Source organism: Podarcis gaigeae (genome assembly GCF_964106915.1).
Source record: "Podarcis gaigeae genome assembly, chromosome: 4".
In the NCBI taxonomy this organism is placed as follows: domain Eukaryota; kingdom Metazoa; phylum Chordata; class Lepidosauria; order Squamata; family Lacertidae; genus Podarcis; species Podarcis gaigeae.
The window spans coordinates 4124413-4148206 of NC_139677.1; the positions used below are offsets into that span (position 1 = coordinate 4124413).

The 23794-nt window shown below is 40.9% G+C and overlaps 1 protein-coding gene across 2 annotated transcripts in view; it reads right to left on the bottom strand.

Moving 5' to 3' along the window:
• Positions 1-17615, bottom strand: part of DIAPH3 (diaphanous related formin 3) — a 120986-nt gene extending 103371 nt beyond the window's left edge. The window contains exons 1-8 of one of the 2 annotated variants that reach the window (XM_083737797.1): positions 17427-17615; positions 15859-15891; positions 14012-14188; positions 12174-12278; positions 9192-9322; positions 4844-4918; positions 3820-3889; positions 345-481 (exon numbers count right to left, since the gene is read on the bottom strand). In XM_083737797.1, the coding sequence (XP_083593923.1) occupies positions 345-481; positions 3820-3889; positions 4844-4918; positions 9192-9322; positions 12174-12278; positions 14012-14188; positions 15859-15891; positions 17427-17546 (848 nt within the window). In that variant the 5' untranslated portion in view covers positions 17547-17615. Of the gene's footprint in view, positions 1-344; positions 482-3819; positions 3890-4843; positions 4919-9191; positions 9323-12173; positions 12279-14011; positions 14189-15858; positions 15892-17096; positions 17253-17426 lie in introns of those variants that run through there. The other variant, XM_083737798.1, reaches the window with a different exon arrangement.
• Between the last annotated feature and the right edge of the window lie 6179 nt (positions 17616-23794).

Here is a 23794-nt window from a genome sequence, read left to right on the forward strand (position 1 = left end):
GGGGCCTGCTAAACAGCTCACCTCCTCCACTGAGGGTCTCTGGCTGCTGCCACCTTTGAGAGCGAAGCACCAGTTCCCTAGCTTTAACCCTTGTGATTGTACAGATGTTTGTAAAACAGGCCTCCATTCTGTACATCTTGGCAAAGCCTTGTTTGCAAACACCACCAAAACAATGTGGGCTAATGGATCAAGCTTTCCGTGCATTGTTTAAAAATGCTTACTGCCAAGGTATTGGTATTTTCAAGATTAAACTTTAGCTCTCAATACAACCATTTCCAATTAACAACTTTCACCTACTTACTTCTAAGTCACCAACCAACTTAGATATTCAGTGCTGTACTTACATGTTTTCCTCTCCAACAATACATATTGCAGAAAGAAGTTTAACTATATCAGTCATCATGCTGATTTGTTTAGGATCAATTGCTTTAGCCAGTAATGAAAAGCTTCTCTCTTCACCCATTATTCTTTCCAAACCATACTGGACAAAACAAAAAGTGATAGTTAACAGAAAGAAGGCAAGTGCCATCCATTTATAAAAAGAGTAATTTCTATTAGTTTACCAATTCTCCTAACCACTTTCAAAATACAAATATTCCAGGTAGGCAGGACTGCACACTACTCAAATGACTAAAAAACTACCATGTAGTATTTTGTTGAAGCACTCATACAAAAATCTTATAGCAATAAGAATAAAATAACAAGAAAGAATACACAAGTGGAAATTTGCTTAGGCTCTTACAATTCTCAGAATTTTTACCGTATTGGCCCGAATATAAGTTGCGCTTCTTTTCCAAATTCTGACCATGAACCTTTAAAAGAGCAGCTACAATTTGCGACCTTGCAAAAATTGGCTTTTACAATAACACTGCTGAAACAAACATATAGTAAAATGGAACGGGTGTGAGAGCCTGTGGAATTTTAAGGGAGTGGCATATATTGGGTAGTTTTCTTTTCTCCCCTCCCCCGAATTTTAAAGGTGTGGCTTATTTGCAGATGCAGCTTATATTCGGGCCAATACGGTAATACTCAGTCGCACTATACACACCCTTAACATTACTCACACACAGTAAACTTATACTACAGGCATACACACAGTCTAATAACTGCCTAATACCGCCACACTGTGTCCTTCCACATCTGTCGCTAAGCCTTGCATGCTCAGTTTTTTAAAGAACCTGGCTATTGTATGTGTGCTATCATACATGTGGGGTGGAATGGGGGACATCCAAGTGATGCAAGTAGGGGGCCAGAATGCAACCCTGTAGTGGAAACGCGGAAGACAATTGTATTTTGAGGAGTGAGGTGGCATGTCCCTTTCTCTTTAACATCCCCAGTTTGAGGTCTGCTGGATTCTCACCTGTCAGTTTATTGGGTTCTTCTGTGTTGCAAGTGCTGGCTGGATGCCGGCTGCAGGTAGTGGGAGACTCTCAGCCGCTCTGTATTAATCATGAGTAATGCCAGGTGCACTTGATTGCATCAAGGCAAGCTAAGAAAGCCATAGGTGGGAGGGGCCCGGTGAGCTTCTGCCCAGACCAAAGGACCTGATGATGGGACACCGACGGTCGGGATCTTTTTCCTGCTGCTCTACCTGGGGCTCCAGGCAGCTGAAGGGGAGATTGGGTAGCCCCTGTCGGGTATGTTTTATGTTATGCTTTGTATGCCTGCTAATGCTTTGTATGCCTGTTAATAAAACTGTTCTGGTTCCCCTTCCACCTCCTCATTCCTTTTGTCCTGATATCCTTGGAAAGAACTGTTGTATTTGGCAGCACAAACCCCCATATAAGTGGGAATTCCTGTATCCCACAGCAGAGCCACAGAAAGAATGTGGTTGGTCAATGGAGCCATGGACTCAAAAAGGTTGAAAACCACTGTCATAGGCAAATGACTAATTTGCAACATTCAATATTTTTATACAATCCCATCGTTTCACGTCCAGTCTTTGGCTTTACATGTTTCATTTTCATATGCATCATCTGCTATCTGTGTAAGCACATAAAGTTACTTTTTCCTAAGTATACTCTGTATGTGCCAACTGATTTACTCCTAACTGCCATATTTAAATTTTAAGTGAGTATTTAGCAGGGAGTGCAACAGATACAGTATCTTCTGCTGCTTTTGGAACATGCGTAGGGTCTCATATATAGAAACAATGCTGTCCTGCAGAAAGGAAACTGGACTTGGATTTAAAATAAATGTGCTAGTTTCAGTGTGTAAATGTTGAAGTTTGATTCTACCAGTGGACTAAGCTAACTTCTTTTTCCAACTGACACCTCATAAAAATGCATGAAGGCCTCCTAATGAGGAAACTAAATTAGTACCATGAGGTTGAAATCCTAAACACAAAGGGAAGGGGGAGGAGCGCCACTGGACACTACAAGATTAACTTGTAGATTAACTATGATCTTTTGGCACCTCAATGGCTTGATTCGCAGATAATGCTTAACATGTAATGCAAAAAATAAACTATTATTGAATGGAAACGTGCAGCATGCTAGTACTAACAGCTAAGAGAGTGCTCAATTTTCTCCACCCTCACTCTTACTATTGCTATGCCACAGGGAAACATGACAGAGTATGGGTTGTTGTGATGTCAAACAAGGACTTATGGTTTCTTTCTAAATAAAGCACAATTGCAAGCCAAGATTGGTCTTGGATTATCACATGTTGTTTGTTTGGAGAAAGACAAACCATGAGCCTGGCTCAGATATCACAACAAGTCCAAATCTGGCTTGCTTCCTGGTGACACAACAACAGTTGTAGTGGGAGAGGAGCAAAGCAAGCATTTTATTAGCTGCACATGCCGGAATCAGTATCAGTTCTATAAAACGAGCTTGTTCTGAAATGAGTCCAATAAAGATGGTACAGCAACTGTAAATAAAAAATGCTACAGAAAAGATAATAGACATCAACCAGCTGTGAGTCTTGAAGGCCGCTCCCTGCAAGGCCTTTTCCACCTGGCCTAGAGGACAGGGCCCAGACTCACCCAGCTCTACTTAAGAGGCTCCTGGAAAGACCAGAGGGACATCACTATGCCTGACAAAAAATCTAATTATTGGATTATTTTGGCCCATCTTTTTGTGCCTGCCAAACAGCCATGTCATGCTTATGATAATATTTTGTTTTCTTGTTAATTATGCTGTTTTAAATGTGCCTTTTATATTTGACTTCACTTAGCAATTTTTTTTGGAAATGTTTAAGGTATTTTTTGTTAACTTTGTGTTAAATATGTATTCTGTAGTTGACTTCCTTTGTAATGTTCTATTTTGAAATCTTTAAAGCAATATTTTAGTTTTCTAAATCATGTTGCTTTGACTGTATACTCTATATTTGACTTCAGAAATGTTTAATTCTGGATTGTTTTATTGATGTTTCAATATGCTGTAAACCACTTTGAGATTTTTCTTTAAAATATAAAGCTACTGCTTTATATAGAAATGAAATGAAATTAATATTCCATCATCATCACCATCATTACTACTACTACTGCAGTACTTTTAAGCCACTGGCATAGGCATAGCTTTCTGTTAGGCATGAAAACAGTTAAACCATAAGATACCAGATATTGACCCCAACAAGAACTGAACATAGGATTGCAGCTTCAATTTGTGTATCTAGTTATGTAAGTGCCAGTAGAATCAAGGATATGAGACAAAGGTTGGCATGTCACTTAACTGTTAACAGTATCAGTTATGTGTGTTTATACTTCATTTCTTCTTGAAATGAAAACGTCACTGAGTTTAATAGGGCTTATTTCCAAGTAACCAAGTACTGTATACGACAGCAGTCTTAAATAATTAAGCAAATGATGTTGCTAACCTTATTATTCATAAAGGCCTTCAAACACTGTATGATCTTGTGCTGTAACTTCTTCAGAATTTGTTCCTGTCTGAAACAAATTAAGGACAAGAAATTTATATCATAATGCAAGCTATTCTACTCTTACTGAGGAGTGTATTAGGGCTGGGCAATATCTGCTTTTCAACAATGTGATGCATCACCAGCAGAGCATTACAGCAGAGCATTATAGTGATATATCACAATGTCTGAAAATGAGGAGGAAGGAGGACTTCAAAGTGGTTTGAACTAGTTTAGTAGAGTAGCCAGTTAACCCACCATAGCCATTCCTCATTTACACCACAATGCAGCTCCCATCTGCACCAATGGGACAGCATACACTGACAGCACAGCATCGCCTTGCCTAAGCACCTCACCGCCCCCAAGCAGACACACCAGCTCCCTCCTAGCCTACCCCATGGCCATTGCCACCTCACTGTGTTCCCAACAGCTCCAGCACCACAGCCAGCCCCACTACTTCCATCTTGCAAGTAGCGACTTGAAGGGAAATGGGCACCGCCACCACCAATCAACCATGAAGGTACAGGGCCGGAGACGAGGAAAAGGAGCCAGCGCTGCTACTGCTGTTCCCCACATGCTCCCATCACAGGGGCTTGCAGGAGGCACCAGGTGTGAGGCAGAAGGGATGGAGGAACAGCCCACTTGCTCAGCCGAAGAAATGATGGGCGGGCAAGCAGCGAGCACAGCACAAAGCACAAGAGGTAGGTGCAAGCACGCTGCCACCCCAAACCCCACTCCAGTATCTTTGGGGATGGCTGGCTGGGCTGTGGAGGGAGGGAGTGGGTCTTGAGTGGCCCTGCTGGGCTCGCTGAGGATTGAGGAGGCCATGCCTGAAACGCTGGCAACACCTGCTGGCATTCATGGTATATTGCCTGGCCTAAAATTGTGAAATCATTGCCGCAATGCAGGTTTCAAAACTGGTTTTGGGCAATGAATCAATACATCACCCAGGCCTAGACTGTTTATTTGTAGAAAAAAATCTTACTGCTTTGCTTCAACCAATCTTTCCAAGATGTCCAGTAGTAATCCAAGTCCTTCATATCCAAAGTTCTCGACCCAACTGCAAGTATTAAGAGATTGTGAAAAATATATTTTGAATATTGTATCCATTAGGTGACCTTTTATTTCAAGCAATTACTATAGTTATATAAAAATAGCGTCAAGAGCTCAGAATCCTTTCCGTGTGGTGGACAGCAAAACACCCACAAACCAGGAGACACAGATTTTTTGCAGGCCAGTTTGATTTCTAGATTGGAATGTTAGTCTTGGTTTTGAGAAAAAGATGTCAGGTTTACATCTCCCAGCTCAACTATTTATTTATTTATTTATTTATTTTCTTTCTTTCTTTATGGGGGCTGTAGAGCTTGTAATCTAGTCCAGGACTATGGTGTGGGAAAGTGGGGGTTAACCCACACCATCTTCTCCACTTAAATGTGTCCCTTCCTCTCACAAATACTATTTCCTCTATGTGAGCATACATTTTTTCCCAATCATGGCAAGTCACAGCTAAGCTGAGATACTTTGCTGCAAGAAAGCAGAGCACAAGGTCTCTATCCTATGCTGCAGTCACAATCTGGGCTGGGGCTCCCACAACCTCTTTTTTGTGCAAGGCAATTATCAGACGTTGCTAATTGTTTCCAATATAATAGCGGGTCTTGGGCAAGTTAGTTTCCAACAGCAGCAAACTATGCAAGTGAATACATCTGTTCAATTACAGTACATACCCTGCTGTTCATGAGCTAATGTTTGGTACCAAAAGAAAAAAACAATGTAGATATAACTGAAATTCAAAAACCAAGACAGCAGCAAAAAAGTTAAGAAGAAAAAACCCCTCAAATAACATACAATTAAATACAGTATAACCACAGAAAATTGAAAAAGACTTTGAAAAACAGGTAACGAAAAAACAGACAAAAGTATGCTTATGTATGATTAACACCAATGTATCATTTTGACCAAATGTTTTTCAACCAGACACCAAACTTTTTTAGTGATACAATGCTTCCTATATACACACAGACACAAACATGGGAAACTAAGTTTCTTAGCCTAATGTGCCAAATATTTTAACCATGTAACAGTAGTTACCACTTAAAAACAGCTGTCGCATCCTTAGGAAATACAAGTTTTAACAGCACTGAAAATCTTTACACATTCCGAAATCTATTTTTTTTAATATAATATTTATTGAAATTTTCCAGATAGTAAGAAAAACAAAGAAAAAAAGAAAAAAACACAAAAAATATCCAAAAAAAGACAACAAACATACACAATATTAAAAAAAAGACCTTATCTTCTTTTACCTTATTTCTCAGACTCCCCTCCCCTTCTTGCATTCCAATTTATATTTATCTGCTCAACAAGTTCTTAACATATTTCTCAACCTTAACTTAATAATTTCTTTATTAATACTATTTATTTTCCATTTCTTCTTTCTTCCATTTCTCAATTAATATTAAAAACCTTATTTCTAATTAATTTAATAAACCCTATTTTAACTTAATCTTAAACCTTTTTCCTAAAACCGACCCAAATTTCCCTTCCACAATTTCCTCACATTCCATAAAAATCACAAAAGTTAAAAAAAGAAAAAAAGAAAACTTAACAAACTATATTTTAACACCCTTTGGATTCCCAAGTCCCACCCTCCCTTTCCCGGTTTGATGCCCAGACCAGTGTCCATCTGTCCATCAGTTCTCAGCCTGTATCCCAAACTTCCGAGGCTCTTAAAACTCTTTCCATTTCACTCTGCCGGATTTTTTGACCATCCTTTGTATTCAACACCAAATCTCGAGGAAGATCTGTCCCAATAACGACCATTCTTCTTCCATACAGGCCTCTGCTTTTAAAAGTGGAGCTCAAATTTTGTTCCTTAATTTTTTTAATTTTGTATGTCCCAAAATCTCCAACTTCCGTCTTGATCTCATTTAGTCTAACAGGCCTCTGATCTGCCTTGATCTTCCACAACATTATGGCTTCACTTTCATTTTCCACCAAACTTTCCACCAAATCCTCATAAATGTCTTTTTCCACTTTCTCATATGTATTAACAAAAAAAAAAAAAAAAAATTCCTTCCAGTAGCACCTTAAAGACCAACTAAGTCAGTTCTTGGTATGAGCTTTCGTGTGCATGCACACTTCTTCAGATACACTGAAACAGAAGTCACCAGACCCTTCTATATAGTGAGAAGGTGGGGAGGGGTATTACTCAGAAGGGTGGTGGGAATGGGTGGTTGGCAGATAGCTGTGATGAGCCTGTTGACGACTCATATGTATGACGACTCATATGTATTAAGCCTGTTGACGACTCATATGTATTAAGTTTCTTTTGCCCAGCTGCATCCACTTCTATCTCAACTTGAAGGCCTTTTGGTTCCACAACAAAGACTTGTGTCGGGTCTCTTACTGTTCCAGCAAGATTGTTTACTTCTTCATTCAATGTTGTCACTCTCATAGTCAAAATATTCTCCTGGTCCTGAATCTCTCCCTGTAATTTCTGGAGCTCTCCCAGGAGATAAAATGTCCTATTGAGCTCAGTCAGTATTTTTCCACTTATAGCCATTTCTTGCAATATTCCAAAACTCCCCTCTAGGGGGATTTTATTTACTTTGTATCTTTCCAGTTCCAATCCAAAAGTCCAATATAACTTAATTTTCTTTATTCTTGTCAATTTATATCCAAATTACAGAAAGTCTGATCGGCAGAAGTCACCAGAAACAATGTTTCCTTTTATTCCCCAGCTTTGACAGCTAGTTTGACAGCTGTCAAAGTTTGTATCTTTTAAGCAGGCTCTCTCACAGATCGCTCCCAGGTCCCGGGGGGGTTGCACTTTAACTTTCCAAACCGACTCTTCTCCAGCAAAATTAATTGTAATGTCCAATCATGAAATTAATAAGTTTTCTCCACAAGGGACAAAGATATTTCTCTCAACTTTAGTTCTCAAGTCCTTGCTTTAGATTGTCTGCAAGGTGGGGGGGGGGCTTCCTTTTTACCCTCCCCCGATCGTTCCAAATTCAAAGACAAAAATTTCTTTTGAGTCCAATTTCCGTACTACTCATGGGTTGTTGCTTTTAATCCAAATGTTTAAAGGAAAAAGTCAGCGCTCTCCGTCCATGGCATGCGGCTTCACTCAGCAGGGGAAGCAGAGGACTCTCAGCACCGCGCCGCTCCCCAGCCTTTAAAAAGGCTCCTTCACGGGTCGGGGGGGCGCTAATGGTGCCCACCGAGTCACCACGTCCACAGGCATCCGCGCCTGTGGTTTTTAAGGGTCCCCGCGTCGCCGGCGCGGCAGAACCCGATCCCTACTGAGCCGATTCCCTCCGGAGCTCGGAGGGAATCCGCCATTAGGCGATGGCGCTAACCCGGAAGTCCACATACACATTCCGAAATCTAAACTCCCCATGTGACATCACTCAAAAATAGGCAAAGACTTGCAGGCAACCTGTATGATATTTGAGAGAGGGATGTGTGTTTCATATATCATTTCCCAACTTGTTTACTGCTGTTTGGTATCAACTTATCTGCACATAGAGAAGGAGGATGCATTCTTTATAGTAAGAATGCCGATCATGCGGCATTAATATTGCAGCTCTGCTCCACATCTCTACTCAGTAGCCCTACTGTCGGACACAAACAGTTGACACAGAAAGGGCCTTGAAAAGGTGCGTAGACAATGCTAGAGAATAAGTTCTGAAATGTGTGAACATTTAGTGTTCATAAATGACTCTAAACAATTTATATGTAGACATTGCCATAAAACACTAGAGCTAGTATTAAAACTGTTGATTTAATCAAATTCTAATTTTAGTTCAAGAGACCTTTTGGCAACATCATAATGATATGGAGATTAATTTAGTATCCAGTGAATGAGCAACACAGATGAAGTACACGAGCAGCATAGCAATGCACACACGGGAGAATCATTGAGCTGCTATAAAACAAAAGCACCATCTTTTCTCTGGATCACAACACAAACTGTAGTCACTTGTTCCTACTTTAAAGTCCAATTCTGCTATCCCTACAACTTCAGCAAAAATATTAGACATGCAACTTCATATTTCTAATACCACTTGTATATATTTACAGGGGGGAAACAACAAGGCATCTAGGAAAGGCATTTGGAGGAAAGTGACTGCCACTGATATTCAGAGATCGAGATTCTGGAGAAACTCTACCTTAAACAAAGTCAGAAACACACCTGGTAAAAGACAACACCTTATAAAATTTTACTAATTTGCTTTTTGTTTACTGAAGGAAGATGGTCATATAGAAATACAGCGACACACCTTTTTTTTTAAAAGAAAAAAGAACAACTTTTGAACTACTTGAATTACCTGACAGGATTGCTAGTCAATGACACGCGGAGGGATTCTAAGCAACCGGCAAGTTTTTCATCTACTGTTCCTGATTTCAGTTCATATATGAACTCCTGTGGTGAAATCTGCTTGCTACTCTTGAGGCAGCCCTGCAAGGAAAGTAATACTTGCTCAATATCTCAGTTCACTGCATTTTACCAGTTACAATTCACAAGCATCTCATTAAACTACTAACTTTTAGAGAAACTCAGTATTTAACTAAAGCAATTTTCTAGCTAGTTTAAAATCATAAAATATGAAGAATGTATAACTTAGAAAGCTGGAATATAGATGCAATAAAATAAATGATAATTTAAAATTATATCTAGCTGATCATAAAAATTAAGCAATTACACATGGTACATAGGATTACTTGAAGAGCATTACATGTTTAAAGTTAACTACCTCCTTACATTTATACAAGTAGTATTTTTTTAAAATAAAAAATGTATTTATAGCCTGCCCTACATTACAATAGATTTCAGGCTGGGGTACAGAAGTTACATAAAATTAACTAAAAACAACTAACCATAAAGCAACACATAATGGTCACTAACACTTTTAAAACTACTAGATTGGGTACTCACTCTAAGAACAAATACACTAATCATCTGCAAATGCCTCCCTAAACATGCTAGCTTGGCATGTGCTGGGGGACCTGCAGTACAGAAAAAACTGAAACGTGTCATTACCTACCTGCATACTGAGCAGTATACAATTTAAAATTAAATCTCAATACAGACATATTCAATTCTATATTTTAAAAAATGAATACTTATCTAATACACTGTGGCCACAACTGCATCAAGCCAGCAGAATGATGCCCAGCCCTTTGCAGCAGCTTTTAAAAAATGCAACAAAAGCCGTATGGATTTCATGAGCAAAGGTTGCTGTATTTTTAGTTTCCCCCGGATGCTATATCTATAGTAGCCTCCAGATGCTGGATCTGCAGCAAGGGGCAAAGGTGGCTCTTTTGCCAGTTTATCAGGAAGCCATATTGTTGAAGACAGGTTAAGGTATTCTCCAGGTCCTAGTGGGACCTTGCACGGCAGGGGAACCTGATGCAGTTCTGAATATAGGTAAATGTAAATGCCTTTAAGGCACAGGTTGTTCATTTTGAAAAGATTTTGGAAGCTAACTGAATTGAAGAGTCTTTACCAATACTGGTTTGTCTTTCAAACCTTATGAATCCCCTGTGTTTTGGAGAGGAGGGGCCTATAAGGACATGTAAATAGGTCTCTGGGCACATGAGGGTTTACAACTTGGGTATTCCCTAGATCTTAATCTAGCCTCTTTTCTCCCCCCCCCCTTTCTTTTTGAGAGGAGATCTTTACTTTTGGCCCTGGTTTCCACTAAGACATCTGTGAGAGCATCATTTCAGGGAGCAAGGCCAAATTGGAATTAAAGGCTGAATCCACTCCATTCCTAGGCAGTAGAAATAGGCAACCTATGAACCTGTGTGTACTGAACAGCTTTGACCTCTCTTCTTTCAAGAGTTGCTTCTTTCTGCTTCATTCTGCCTTGTCCTACCCAAACAAACTAAATTGCCATCACTGATAGTTACTGGGCAAACTAAAGAAATTCATCAGATGAAAATGAAACACACCTGTTTGGTAGATAAAGTGTTGTAAATCATTCATACTTCATTTAAATGAAAGAGGCACTGTTTTCATTTTCTAAAAATAGCAGAACAAACTTACATTCAGATTTAATAGTAGCCTAAATAGCCAGGAGTACCTTTTACCAACTATAGATAGTGTACCAATAGGGCTAGCCTAGCTGTGGAAATTCATGAATTGATAACCTCAAAACTTGATTGTTGTAAGGCTCTCTATGTGGGGCTACCCTGTGCCTGGTTCAGAAGCGCCAGCTGATGCAAAATGCTGTGGCTAGTCTGTTGATGTACCTGTCAGAAATCAAGCCTATATCGGGAGCAACTGGCAACACTCCCAGGCACCCGGCTTGGTCTCCCGTTGACCTCCCTAACTGCATTCCCCAGCAAGATCCAGGCTAGGTCTCGATAGGCGATTCTTCTCAGCGTGGGAAGAACACACCCCTCCCTTCTGCTCTCCCGGCAGGGAAAAGGAGATAGACAGAAACGTATTTACATGCTTTTATTCCTGTCTTTGCAGCATTACAGAAAACATGACTGCTCTCTTCAAGCTCCAGCAGTCGAGTGACAAACACCTCCTGTACTTGCTGTACAAGAGCAAGAGGAAGAGCTCATATTACACTCTGAGCTAATTCTGGTGCATTGCCCTGTGAGCTGACTGTCCTTCTGTTTCCCACGGACAGTCACAACATTCCCATCATGTTTACTTTTCAAGCTAGCAGTTTGCAGCTGCATTGCTTCTATACCGTAACAATACTAGCACATAATTCCAGTGCTTAAAAGCAAGCACTGGCTGTCCATATTTAACCGGTCCAGGTTCAAGGTTCGTGCGTTAATTTACAAAGTTAATTTGTAACAATATGAGTCCATAATCCCTTATATCCAGGCCCAAACACTGAGATCTTTGAGTGAGTCTCTGTCAGTGGTCCCCCGTGGCTCAGATATGCAGCTCATAACTAACCAAAGTTATGAATTAAGTATAGTGGACCCAAGGCTGTGAACTCCCTCCCAGCTGAGCGCCTTCCTTGCTGAACTTCAGACACTTGACTCAGACTTTCTTGTTCTAGCACTTATTTTAAGGTGATGTTTGGTTTCATGATAAAGTCTTATCATTCTATTGTCCCATTTTCTGTGGATTGTTTTTATTTACACCACTTAGAAATGTGAATAAGTGGTATATAAATATCTTAACTAAATAACATGCAATCTGGCATGAACTGGACTGTACTTGTTGGGAGCTGTGATTGCAGTTGCTGATAAAAGTAGTGTTTTCCTTGATTTGCATCAATCTCTTAATATCTGTTAGTTTTTCTCCCACCCAAACACCCACTCCACTCAAGAGTGCTTACCACTTTAGAAGCAGTACTAATATATTGCACCACCATTTCTTTTTTGGTACTGAAATCTTTCTCTCTCAATGGTGCCTTCCGATCTTCATTTAAATTCATATCTTCCTAAGGGGAAAAGGCAAAACAGACATTACATGCTATGATTTACCCCCCTTCTACAAACAAAATCACCTTACCATAAATCAGGAATGAATAAAAGGTTCATTAGAATATGCTGGCAAATCCTGAGTTATTTGCTGTAGATTGCAAGGATTTTTTTATTTAACAAAAGCAACAAAATGATCCTATTAACTATTGAAATGTAGAAAGATTAGATTAAAATGGAGTGCATTTTTGTGTTGAAGGACTGTGAGCTCAGCTCAGCTCAGTTACAGTGAAAATGAAGATGTGGATGATACCAAGTTCTACCTCTCATTTAAATTGGAACCAGTGAAGTGCAGGGAATGTCGTGTGTGAGTTTCTGGGGGCAGTTGGAGGATGGATGGCGGCTAATGGACTGAAGTTGAATCCCAACAAGACAGAAGTAATGTTTCTGGGGGAAAGGGGGACTTCCTGGTCCTGAATGGGGTAACTGTGTCTCTGAACAACCAGGTGCGCAGCCTGGGAGTCATTTTGGACTCACAGCTGACCATGAAGTCACAGGTTAATTCTGTGTCTAGGGCGACTGTCTACCAGCTCCATCTGGTATGCTGGCTGAGACCCTGCCTGTCTGTGCACTGTCTCACCAGAATGGTACATGCACTGGTTATCTCCCACTTGGACTACTGCAATGTATTCTACGCGGCACTACCTTTGAAGGTAACTCAGAGACTACAATTAATCTAGAATGTGGCAGCTAGACTGGCGACTGGGCGTGGCCACCAGAACCATATAACACCCATTCTGTAAGACCTACATTGACTCCTAGTACATTTCCGAGCATAATTCAAAGTGTTGGTGCTGACCTTTAAAGCCCTAAACAGCCTTGGGCCTGTATACCTGAAGGAGCGTCTCCACCCCCTTCACTCAGCCCAGACACAGAGATCCAGCACTGAGGCCTTTTGGCGGTTCCCTCACTCCAAGAAGTGAATTTACAGGGAAACATGCAGAGGGCCTTCTTGGTAGTGGCGCCCACCCTGTGGAATGCCATCCCATCATATATTAAGGAGATGAGTAATTATATAACATTTAGGAAACATCTGAAGGCAGCACTACATAGGGAAGCTCTTCAAGGATTAGTGTTTTACTATGTTTTACTATGTATATATGCTAAAAGCCGCTCAGAGTGGCAAGGAGAACCCAGTCAGATGGGTAGGGTACAAATAATAAATTACTATTATTAATTATTATTAGTTGGGACTAGTAGAAATTATAGAAAGATGCAATTTAGGGTTTACTAATATATATGATTTATTGGTAACCATTTCCTTCATTATTGCTGCTCATTTATAAATTGCTCTCGTCGATTTTTCAAGAAAAAATAGTCAAAAATATTTTTGTCGCATATATAAAACAAGAGTAATGGTACTAGTATAACCTTTGCCATAACTATTTTGAAAGGAACCATTCACCCTTATGGAATAATATGAAAATTAAGCTGGTGCCATAAGTGGACAAGGCTATATCAACAGGCAAGATTCTTAGTAGAAGAGAGCCATTCATATAATGGACTGTAATACTATCTGCCACTGCTAAAATTCACACACAACTAGTTGAACTATTTTTTAATGAGTGTGCAGATATAACTTTAACAGTGCTTTTATTGTGCAGAAAGAGAAACCCAATAGCATAGTGGGAACTTTAGTATTCTGTTTAAGATATCATTACACCTTCATAGCCAATTGAACAATTTCTCTTACCATCATTTTTTCAAACAGTGATAGGATCTCCCCGTCTGATAAAGGATTAGGAATGAAGTCATCCAAATCTGTAGATGTAGGCCAGCTGCTGGTTGTAGAATGCAATTGTTTCAGATTCATTATAGTTGGTCGATCTTTTTTGCTCCCAGGAATTCGTATACTTGAAAATCTATCAAACTGAACAAGAACTAAGAATGAATATGTCTAAAGTTCATATTATACACAGTGCATCCTAAAAATACTTCTTATACATGGGATCAGTAGTATCTCTTTACAGTAGCACTGAAATACAAAAAAGCAAAAACCCATTTAAAAAAAAAAATGTTGTATCCCTAGTACTATTTCATTCCTACCATCATTAGGTGACTCCGACTCATTGTGGCTTTGCTTAAACAAACACTAAACTTTGGTTTGATATTACAGGACTGAGCCTGGACGAGCCAGGTTGCACTTTGTCTGATATACCAGGTTCCTAGTTTACAGGTACTCCCAGCTTTGTCACTTGAGGTTCAGGTTACCTCAGTAGCTACAACCGCATTTTACCAGCATCGTTTGGTACAACAGCTGCAACCATTATTGGATTCGGATAGTTTGGCTGCATGGGTTCAAGCATCACTAGCCCTGAATATAAAGTATTGTAACTCACCCTTTGGAGAGCCACCCTTGAAGCTGGTTTGTAAGCTGCAGCCACTGAAGAATTCTGTAGTCTAGATGTTATTGGGCATTAGCTACTGACACCTGCGTTGTATGTCAGCATGCTACCAAGCATGCTATCAAGGTAAGTATATAAAGTCCTGAACAACATGGTACAAGCGTACTTTAAAAATTGCCATATTCCTTATACCCCTGCCCATACTTTGCAATTTGCTGCTGTGGCATATCCAACCACATGTGGCAGTCTTCCACAAAAAAATTGTACATTAGTATGGTGATACTGGGATTATGCAACTCTCTACCTAATCAGCAATAGCTTTATTCAACAAACCATAGTAAATATAAACTACAGTTTAGGGTTCTAAAATAAGTAAATAAGCAGTTGACTGGACACACAAGTTAAAGCTCCCAATCTCCTCACAGCAGTACTAGAAAGGTGATCTGGAATGCAAGCCTGAAGTAAACTTAGGCTCATACACATAATTCTAAACTATAATTTAGTATCATGCCCAAAGAAGTTAATAGGACCCCTAAATACATTCCTGCAGCAAAATACCTAAAAATAAGGTAGGACCCAGGACTGTCATCTATAACTCTGACCTCTCAGACGTAGAAAGTTGTTAGCTGAATAGATAATGGAGAATTCCAGCCAAAATACAATAAACAGGACATCTCTTTCATAAGTGTGGAAGCATGGTTAAAGCATAGTTAACCAATGGCACACTCAACTTATTGGCTTGGTTTGCCCATTTATTCCTCCTATACTTGTTTTGTCAAAAACTATAGTTTATCACTACATCCAATCTGGGCAAACTATTATTTACAACCAAACATTTAATTCCCAATTCTAGTTTACAAGCAAACTTGCCACAGCAAATTGTAGGATGCCACAGGAAATTGTTATAGTTTTTATTGTTATTATTTCTTACTCACATTTATCCATTTATTGGTTCACTTACCCATTAACTAAAGAAAAAATATGAGATGGCATTATGGGCAGGGGGACAGCACATTAGCCCTAGGCAAGTTCATGTAACACAAAATCATTATTTGGCATTACATCTGAAGTGAGTTACTGCATTTCAGTTAAGTGCCAAATCTGAATGACAAAAAGTGTTTATTTTACAAAGCAAGTTCCCGTTATCTGTGTGGTAAAACATAGTCACAGCAGAATAAAAGCAAAATAATCTTACCACATCATCTGTCAGTGTCTTGATGTGCAAATGCTGTAAATAAAGAAACAAGCTCTTAATGCAGTTCAGATAGTCTACCAAAAGTTAGCAAAGAAATTCTAGGTATAATTTCACTATGCAAGCAATATTCCTTCACTTTCCATCATATTGGTCTCTATAAAGGTGGAGGTAACCCCGATGATACCCCACTAGACAACCTCAAGAACCCATCCCATGGAACAGCCACAAGTCCCTGGCCTCCTTGGCTTGGCTTGAGTGGCAGTAAGTGAAGAAGAACTGCCCCTGCTGCCCCCCTTTTTTTAACCTGCCTATGCCCAGAAAAGCTAGCAGATAAGGAGACAACCATCCCTTTCCTGCGAACTCTGTATGAACTTGTGGCTAAGAGTCCCCTTTATCAGTATCAGAAAAAAACACCCTAGGGCAGTGGTTATCAACCAGTGTGCCCTGAATGCTGGTCAGGTGTGCCGTGGGCAACACTGGCTTCCATCTCTCTTTCCTTCCTTCCCTCCCTCCTCTGATGCCCTATTGCATCTCTGCCTCCCAAAGGCTTGCATGGCTGTTTGTTGCAGCAGCCCTGGCTCTGGGGCTGGCCAGGGGGTGCTGGTTGCCAGGAGCTGAGGCAGCCTCGGAGGAAGCAAGCAAGTGGATGAGGGAGCCCAGCCAGTCTGCCAGCCCTTGCTGTTGGGAATGGACAGACAAGTGGACAGGCAGGCAGGTGGACAGGCGCAGTGCTGGCCTTTCTTGTGCTTGCTGTGTGCAAGGCCTGCCTGAGAGCTGAGTGTCCAGCACTGAAGAGGAGCCTTTCCGCCATGCAGGCCCAGCTGCGCCAGCTGCTGCCACTCAAGGTGAGTAAGGTGATGGCCTCACATTCTCTTTCAGCCAGTCTCTGTTGGGCTGCTAAGGCTGGGGACATCCTCTTCCGAGGCCCTGTGGGCAGCTTCCCCAAGAAGAGGGGAGAGGAGGCTGAGGAAACACTCCACAAAAGAAGGATGTTTGAAAAGGGATGAGGGCCTGCTGGTGACCAAACTGGGCTTCTGAGGCTTGGTGCGTGTTTCCCACAGGGGAGCTGCAGAAAGAACGTAGTTCCTCAAGGGACTCAAAAACCTTTGCCCGAGGGTGAGGTAGCAAGAAGGGCAGCAGCTCTAGAGATGCCTGAGCACCCTTCTCCCGACTGGCCTTCAAGCTGCTTTGGTTTAAATATCCTAGTTATAGTTTTTTTATATATTGAAAAACTTCACCCTTAAAGCGGTTTACAAAAAGAAAATCCAGAAAAATGCACAGCTATCAGAGTTGGTCTAACTTTCCCAGCCTAGGGGTGGCTTGTCTGGCCAATTATCTTTTTCAGCAGCTGCAGTGAAGAGTCAAGGCGCCTCCTGGACCTCAAGAGGCAGCCAGTTCCGAAGGAAAGTTCCTGGGCAGCAAAACGGGGGGGTCGCCAACCCCCCATGAGGGAAATCAGTTGCGCGGTGTTGTTTTTCAAAAAGAGGTATTTCCCAGAGACGGGCCTTGGTGAGGGAAGGAGGGAAGGAGAGGCTCCCGGGAGCCCAGAGCTGCCTCAGGCTACTCACAAACTTGGGCTTTTTACTGCTGCCGCCGCCGCCGCTCGCCGCCTCCCAGCCGGGCTCGTCGCCGCGGAGCATCCTGCTCCCTCCCCGGCCCTTCTTCCCTCGCGGCGCCCCCGGCTCCATGGCAGCCGCGCGGAAGGAGCCCCTCGCAGGCGCGCGCTCGGCTGAGGAGAAGGCAGTTGGCGAGGCCCCGCCCCCTCTCGCCCGCGCGCCCTGGGCCGTTGAAACGCCCGCCACGCCCTGGCTCGAATCTTCCCGCCACGGACTCCCCGCCCTCCCTTCCTTGCCCGCCTCTCTCTGCGCAGCCAATCCCAGGCCGCCGAGCATGGCCAAGGAGCCTCTCTCCTCTCTGAGAGGTGGAAACGGAGCTCTCCGGAGGGAGGGAGGGAGAAAGTCCCGGATGGAGCGGCGTCCGCGGAACGGGAGTCGGAGGCGCCGGGGAATCGCTGAGCCGATTGGCTGCCCTTTGGCTTCGGCGCGTGCGCGGGACCGAAGCCTGACTAGGCTCCCGCCTGGGCCTGTAGGTGTTTGAGGGAGCTCGTGCTTCATCTCTCTCTCTCTCTCTCTACACAAACAATGATTCTATTGTTTCCCATAGTTATTAAACACAAACAAACAAATAAATATTGTTCGAATTGTAGAATTTTTATTTTTTATATATATATATATATATATATATATATGATTGGTTCCCCCATATCTGCCTGTCTCTCTCTCTCTATATATATATGGTTATCAATATAGTTTTAATTCTATCAATGTTAAATTGCTGTTTTTATCTGTACTCTGTCTTGAGTCCGGGGGGGGGGGGACGACGCAAGGTGCACACAAATGTTTGTTGTTTTTATTTATTTATTTTATTTGATAAAGTTTGTATACTACCATTCCCATTGATTTCCAGCCCGCGTGGTGGGGGATAGTGGGTTGGGGAGGCTGCTATGGGCGTCCATCATAGAGAATATGTATCAGCCCAATGTCCCCCTTGAGCTAGCAGGCACTAGAGGGGATGGGATCGAGTCAGGACCACCCATCGGCCAATTAGGAAGCAACTTAGGGGTGCATATATATATATATATATATATATGAATGAGAACACACCCTCCCATGCTTTTAGCTGGAAAATAAAATGGGAAAAGCAACACTGTTTCTTTATTCCACTCTCTGACATGAGATATTCAAGGGTAAAAACTGAAAACTGGACTTGAACCAACATTATTACTCCTGCCTCTCAGAAGACCCTGCTCTAATGAGCAGAACAAGTTCACCACTCATGGCAGATGCTGTGCTGAAAACAGAGCATCTGCCTTTTCTAATCATTACTTGACAGTCGAGCCTTATACAATCATCGTTTTGTTCCATGAGGCTCTCAAACGTGTCACATACCAAACATCAATCTTTTTTGGTGGTTGGGGCAGAGAAATTCCACTTGTTCAGATTACTTTGGCCAATATGTTGTTTTCCTGCTAAAAAATTAAAAAAAAAAATCTGAACACATACTGAGAAAAAAACCTGCAGATTTACATTCCATCCTAACAGAATTTCAGAGCAACAGGTGTATCATACTTGTGAGGCAGATGGCCTATGAAATGAAAAATCTTAATCTACTGCTGAGGAAGAGAAAAAGACAGAACAGTGTAATCATGGCCATGTTACCTATTTGTGTAATATTCTCCAACCCAAAGCCCACATTGCCTCATGTCCTTAACAACTATTTGTGATGAGACATACAGAAATGAGGTGCTAATTATATTGGCTTCCTTGCTTGCATTTCATAATTCCGTTAGTGTCTACAAACATTAGACCACCTGTACACTGTTTCTCATCCGCATGTGTGAAGAACCCCCACCCACGCCATGTTTTGGAGAGAAGACAAGTAAGGAAAGATGCAACACTCTTTCTCCTGCCAGTTTCCATGTCAGCAACCACCCTCCTTCCCCCTCCAAATATTAAAGCATAACCATGTAGCCTCTTGGGTTTGCCATTGTCTGCCTTATTATCCTCCCTTAACTTTGTACATGAGAGCCTTCAGTAACTGTTAACATGAACAAAATGTTGTTTTACTTTTTCAGTAAAAGTTCTTTTTCTAGGAGCACTATTGTGTTTGTTGTTCCCCTGGATGCCTTGCAAGGCTTTCCACCTCCCAGACAGCCCTAAGTTACACATCCTGTGTACAAGTAGTTTCATAAATGTGCTAGTTTCTGGGCCAGCTCCACCAGACAGATGGCAGCCTGTCCTCCAGCAATATAAAGACAAGCTTGCAGTCTTTATAAGGTTCCCTTAGCACCGGGTCAGATCCCACCCCTGTGCTATTTGTGTTGCAGAAGGACTTATTTGCTGAAGGTGGAGAAGAGTGCAGATGTGCATAGAACATTTCCGGAGCCAGCACTGTAACACCTTTGAGATTTACCTCTGAGGCATTCACTGTAACATCATTTTGGGAGGCGCTCCTGCTGTGTCCCTTCAGCACTCGCCTCAAAAAGTCTAGCTATCTCCCCTGACTTGGCAGAGCAAATAAGGATCACGGTGCTGTTATTGAATGAGGTATAAAAACTTTTTAAAATAAAAAATCATGATTACAAAATGGTGGCAGAAAAGATTGACTTAAAACTGAATACACCTACCATTCAGCACCAAAGGTTGAACTTTCATAATGAAAGTCTACTTCGCTTTTATCATGAGGTTTTTGTGATATCTAGATTCCAAGGAGTAATGATGTTCCATTACTGTCTTACTCAGAGTTAAATATGAAGCAGCAAAATTAGGCCAAATTACTGCCAACTTTCTGATTTATGCATTTTCATACTGTCAAAATGGCCCAAACTCCACTAAACCACTTCTAATTTTTACAACATAATTCATAAGTGTTATAAAAGATTATCTCATTATTTAAAAGTTTACACAGAAACTATGAGTTAAATTGGTTTCCTTTAAACTTCACGCAGACTTTTGAAATTATTAGGAAGAGAGTCCCCCCCCCCCCTTGAAATAATTTGTCTTGCACATGTACCAAATCTATACATATCTCAAATATGCAGAAAAAGGATGCAGCAGCAGAGCCAGGCATTTTAATGAAACTTTGGTACAGTATCTCAATTTGTAGAACATTGCTACGGATTTCTCCTTTCGCAGAATGCATGCCAAGAATTGGTCAACCTTGTGACAACTAAGAATTTATATACAAAAGCATCTGAGAAGCTTTAAAAAGATATAGCCTGAGGCATGTTCTGCTTCATGTAGTGTCAGAAAAAAATTATACAAAGCTGCTTTTAAATAAGCAGAAACTAAACTGATGTTTGGCACTGACACTCTAACAGGAGGGAACACTGATTCCGAATTCTTTTATCTTTTAGTTTTGCTTACTTTATGCTGAAGTTATTCATACTTGCACTCTTGAGGCCTACATAGTTTCCAGCCTTCTTGGTTTGGTTTCATCTGTGGTATGCATGCGCACACCCCTACCCATCTAGATTCTGGCATGGGAAAGGGCAACGTAATCAGAATGGTCCCAACCAATTCAGTGCTACAATGATGTAGGACAGAACCACAGGTAAAATTTATCTAAATATTTTGGTTCTGACTTTTCACTCCCATAGATCCCCAGGGTGATTTCCAAGTCAACAATGCAATCCAATGCCTGTCTTCAGAAGTAATTCCCAGTGACTTTAATGGGTTTTCTCTCATATAAGTGTGTACAGTATAGAATTGCACCATTAAACATAGAAATACAATAAAAATAACAGCAATACAACACAAATGAGTATAAGATCAATTAAAAAAACATAAAATAAAAATGGGCCAATAAATATGAGAGAGAGAGAGAGAGAGAGAGAGAGAGAGAGAGAGAGAGAGAGCGCATGAGCATAAAAAGACAAATGGCTGTGTAGCTGTTGCAATATAGCTAATATGGAAATCAGGTCACAAATGCTTTTAATACACTAGCTTCCAATATAATAAAATTAGGGGAAGATCAAAATAATGAGTGCCACAAACTGCTGACCAAAACAAGTGTGCCATAGGTGTGTAAAGATGGCAGTTATAAAGTGTGCCAGTCATGCCTGTGGCTTGAGATGACTTGGTCTTCCCTTGCCAGCAGGACTGTGCTACGGTTTGGACATCTGTATGATAGAACTCACTTCTGTGTGCTTATTCTTGGAGCACCTTGGTCTGCAGTTGATCCAAATGTTTTTCTAATTCTTGGAGCATTCTCACAGGAGGTTTACATCACTCTCAAGCTTGCCTGTGCTTTTTATGTGATTGTCATCATTGCTAAATCTATAGAGAAATCTGTAATTTGAATAGACGGTCTAGACAGTGAAGGTTGTACAGTAATACAGTATTACGAAGCAATCTCTTTGTGGGGTGGGGGGGAATAAAGGAAACAACGGAACACTTTAACTCTTGTGTGAAAATGAGATGACATCTGATGGCTGGAAGGGACTCAAGAGAGGAAAAATGCCATGGTGCCCCTGGAGCAGCAAAACTGGATGCCTTCATCTGTCCCACTTGCAGTAAAACATGTCTCTCCCATATCGGTCTCTGCGGCCTCAGCAGACGCTGTAACTCTCCAGTGGTTTGACTTTATCCTCGAAAGCGCACCCCTCCATAGTCTCCCAAGACAGGCAGATGCCAACAACATCTGATTAAAGAAATCTTAACTAATTAAATGTATAAGTTACCAGTAACTGATTGACCAATCATGTATGTACAGTATATGGGGGGGAGGGTTCCAAAGGAGAAAAATGTTTTAGATTCTGTATGCATGTGTCACAGCTAGCACAATGTTGGAAAAGCAATTTCCTTTATGTGAGAGAGAAGGAATTCCTTTTTCTGGTATGCTGCATGCTTTAAAAAACCGCAAAACCTGCGGACCAATTAATTAGAGGCAAATCAGTGCCCTCTTAAAAGTCTGTGCACAAGAAGCACAGGGTTTTGTTACGTATTTCCATCATTTCCAAGGCTGGAGTGCCAATATGGTCCGGTATAACTGAAGTGACATACATAGCCATATTAGCATCAGGATTATATTTCTCAAAATAAGCGCGCAAGCGCGCACACACACACACACACACACACACAGTCACATAAAAAAACACTTCATAAAAATGGAAAATACTTTCATAAGTAAGCTGTGTTATGATGCACAGGTTGGGTCTTCCAAAGTTAAAAAAGCAAAACTCCCATTGGGCATGCAGAAGTCTTTGGGCATATCTAAATTAGTTATTTGGATACCAGCCAATAATTTTAAAGCGTTGGTGGTGGTGTGATAGAGGCCATATGTTGCCATTTCCTTTGTAACACAATCATCTGTCAAACCTGTGTTTGAAGAACCATCAATCCTGCATGATTTGAGGATGGAAAAGTGTGTGCGTCACAGGCAATGAATGTGCTGCCACACCACCTGCAAGCTATCGTCCGTTTTCAGATTCAGGTGCCCTAGATGACTATCTAGCAGCCACCAAAGGGTTTAATGTAGTATTTTGGTCACTCCAAGGATGACGAATACCCTTCCACTACCTGTTGCTTTGAAAGAAAAGAGACCAGTTAAAGGGTTATAGCAGAAGCATGTTCTAGTGGGGCTGATGAGGAAAACATGGAGCTGACAGGGGGAGGCCAGCCTCATGTATCAAATGGCCCAGTGGAAGGATAACCATGAATTTCAGATCCAATTGAAGCTGTTGTGAAGAATTTGATTTCATAGAACCAAATGCATCTCTTTATCTTTTAGGTATGTTAATCTGCACTACTGCAACAAAAATGGAGGGAAAATAAAACCAATATAATAACCCACCAATTATTTAGTAGTTCTTGGGCTCTGCAAATAATATATTATTTTTAAATATATTATTTTTAAATGAATACTATTTGTAAAATTTGTAAAATCTTTGTAAAATATCTCCTTCTTCTCTTCCTCCTTCTGATGTGGTAAAAACCATGTAAAATCAAGTTGAAAATTAAGTAAATTACGTAGATGTATCACAGAAAATAGCTTCTTTTCAAAACATTGCTTTATATTTACAGTCTCCATATTTTCAGAACTGCTGAGGATGGTGGATGTCGCATATATTTCTGATTTGCATATGAAATAAAGGCATGGCATGCTACATAAAACACAGTTTGTCTATCAGTGTCTCTCATCAGATAGCCTGTGTTATTTTTTACAGCCACTGCAGCCTTTTAAATGTTTCTATAAATGCTATGTTTAGTTCTTCTAGGGATTTTCATTTTATGCAACAGATAGTCTAGCTGCTATAATAAGAAACATAAGCAATTCTTATGTTTTAATATCTAAACCTGGCCTCTCACCTAAGAGAATAATATTCACTAAAATGCAAACTTAATGGGTTCTTTCAAATTCAAAGTAAATTCCTGTT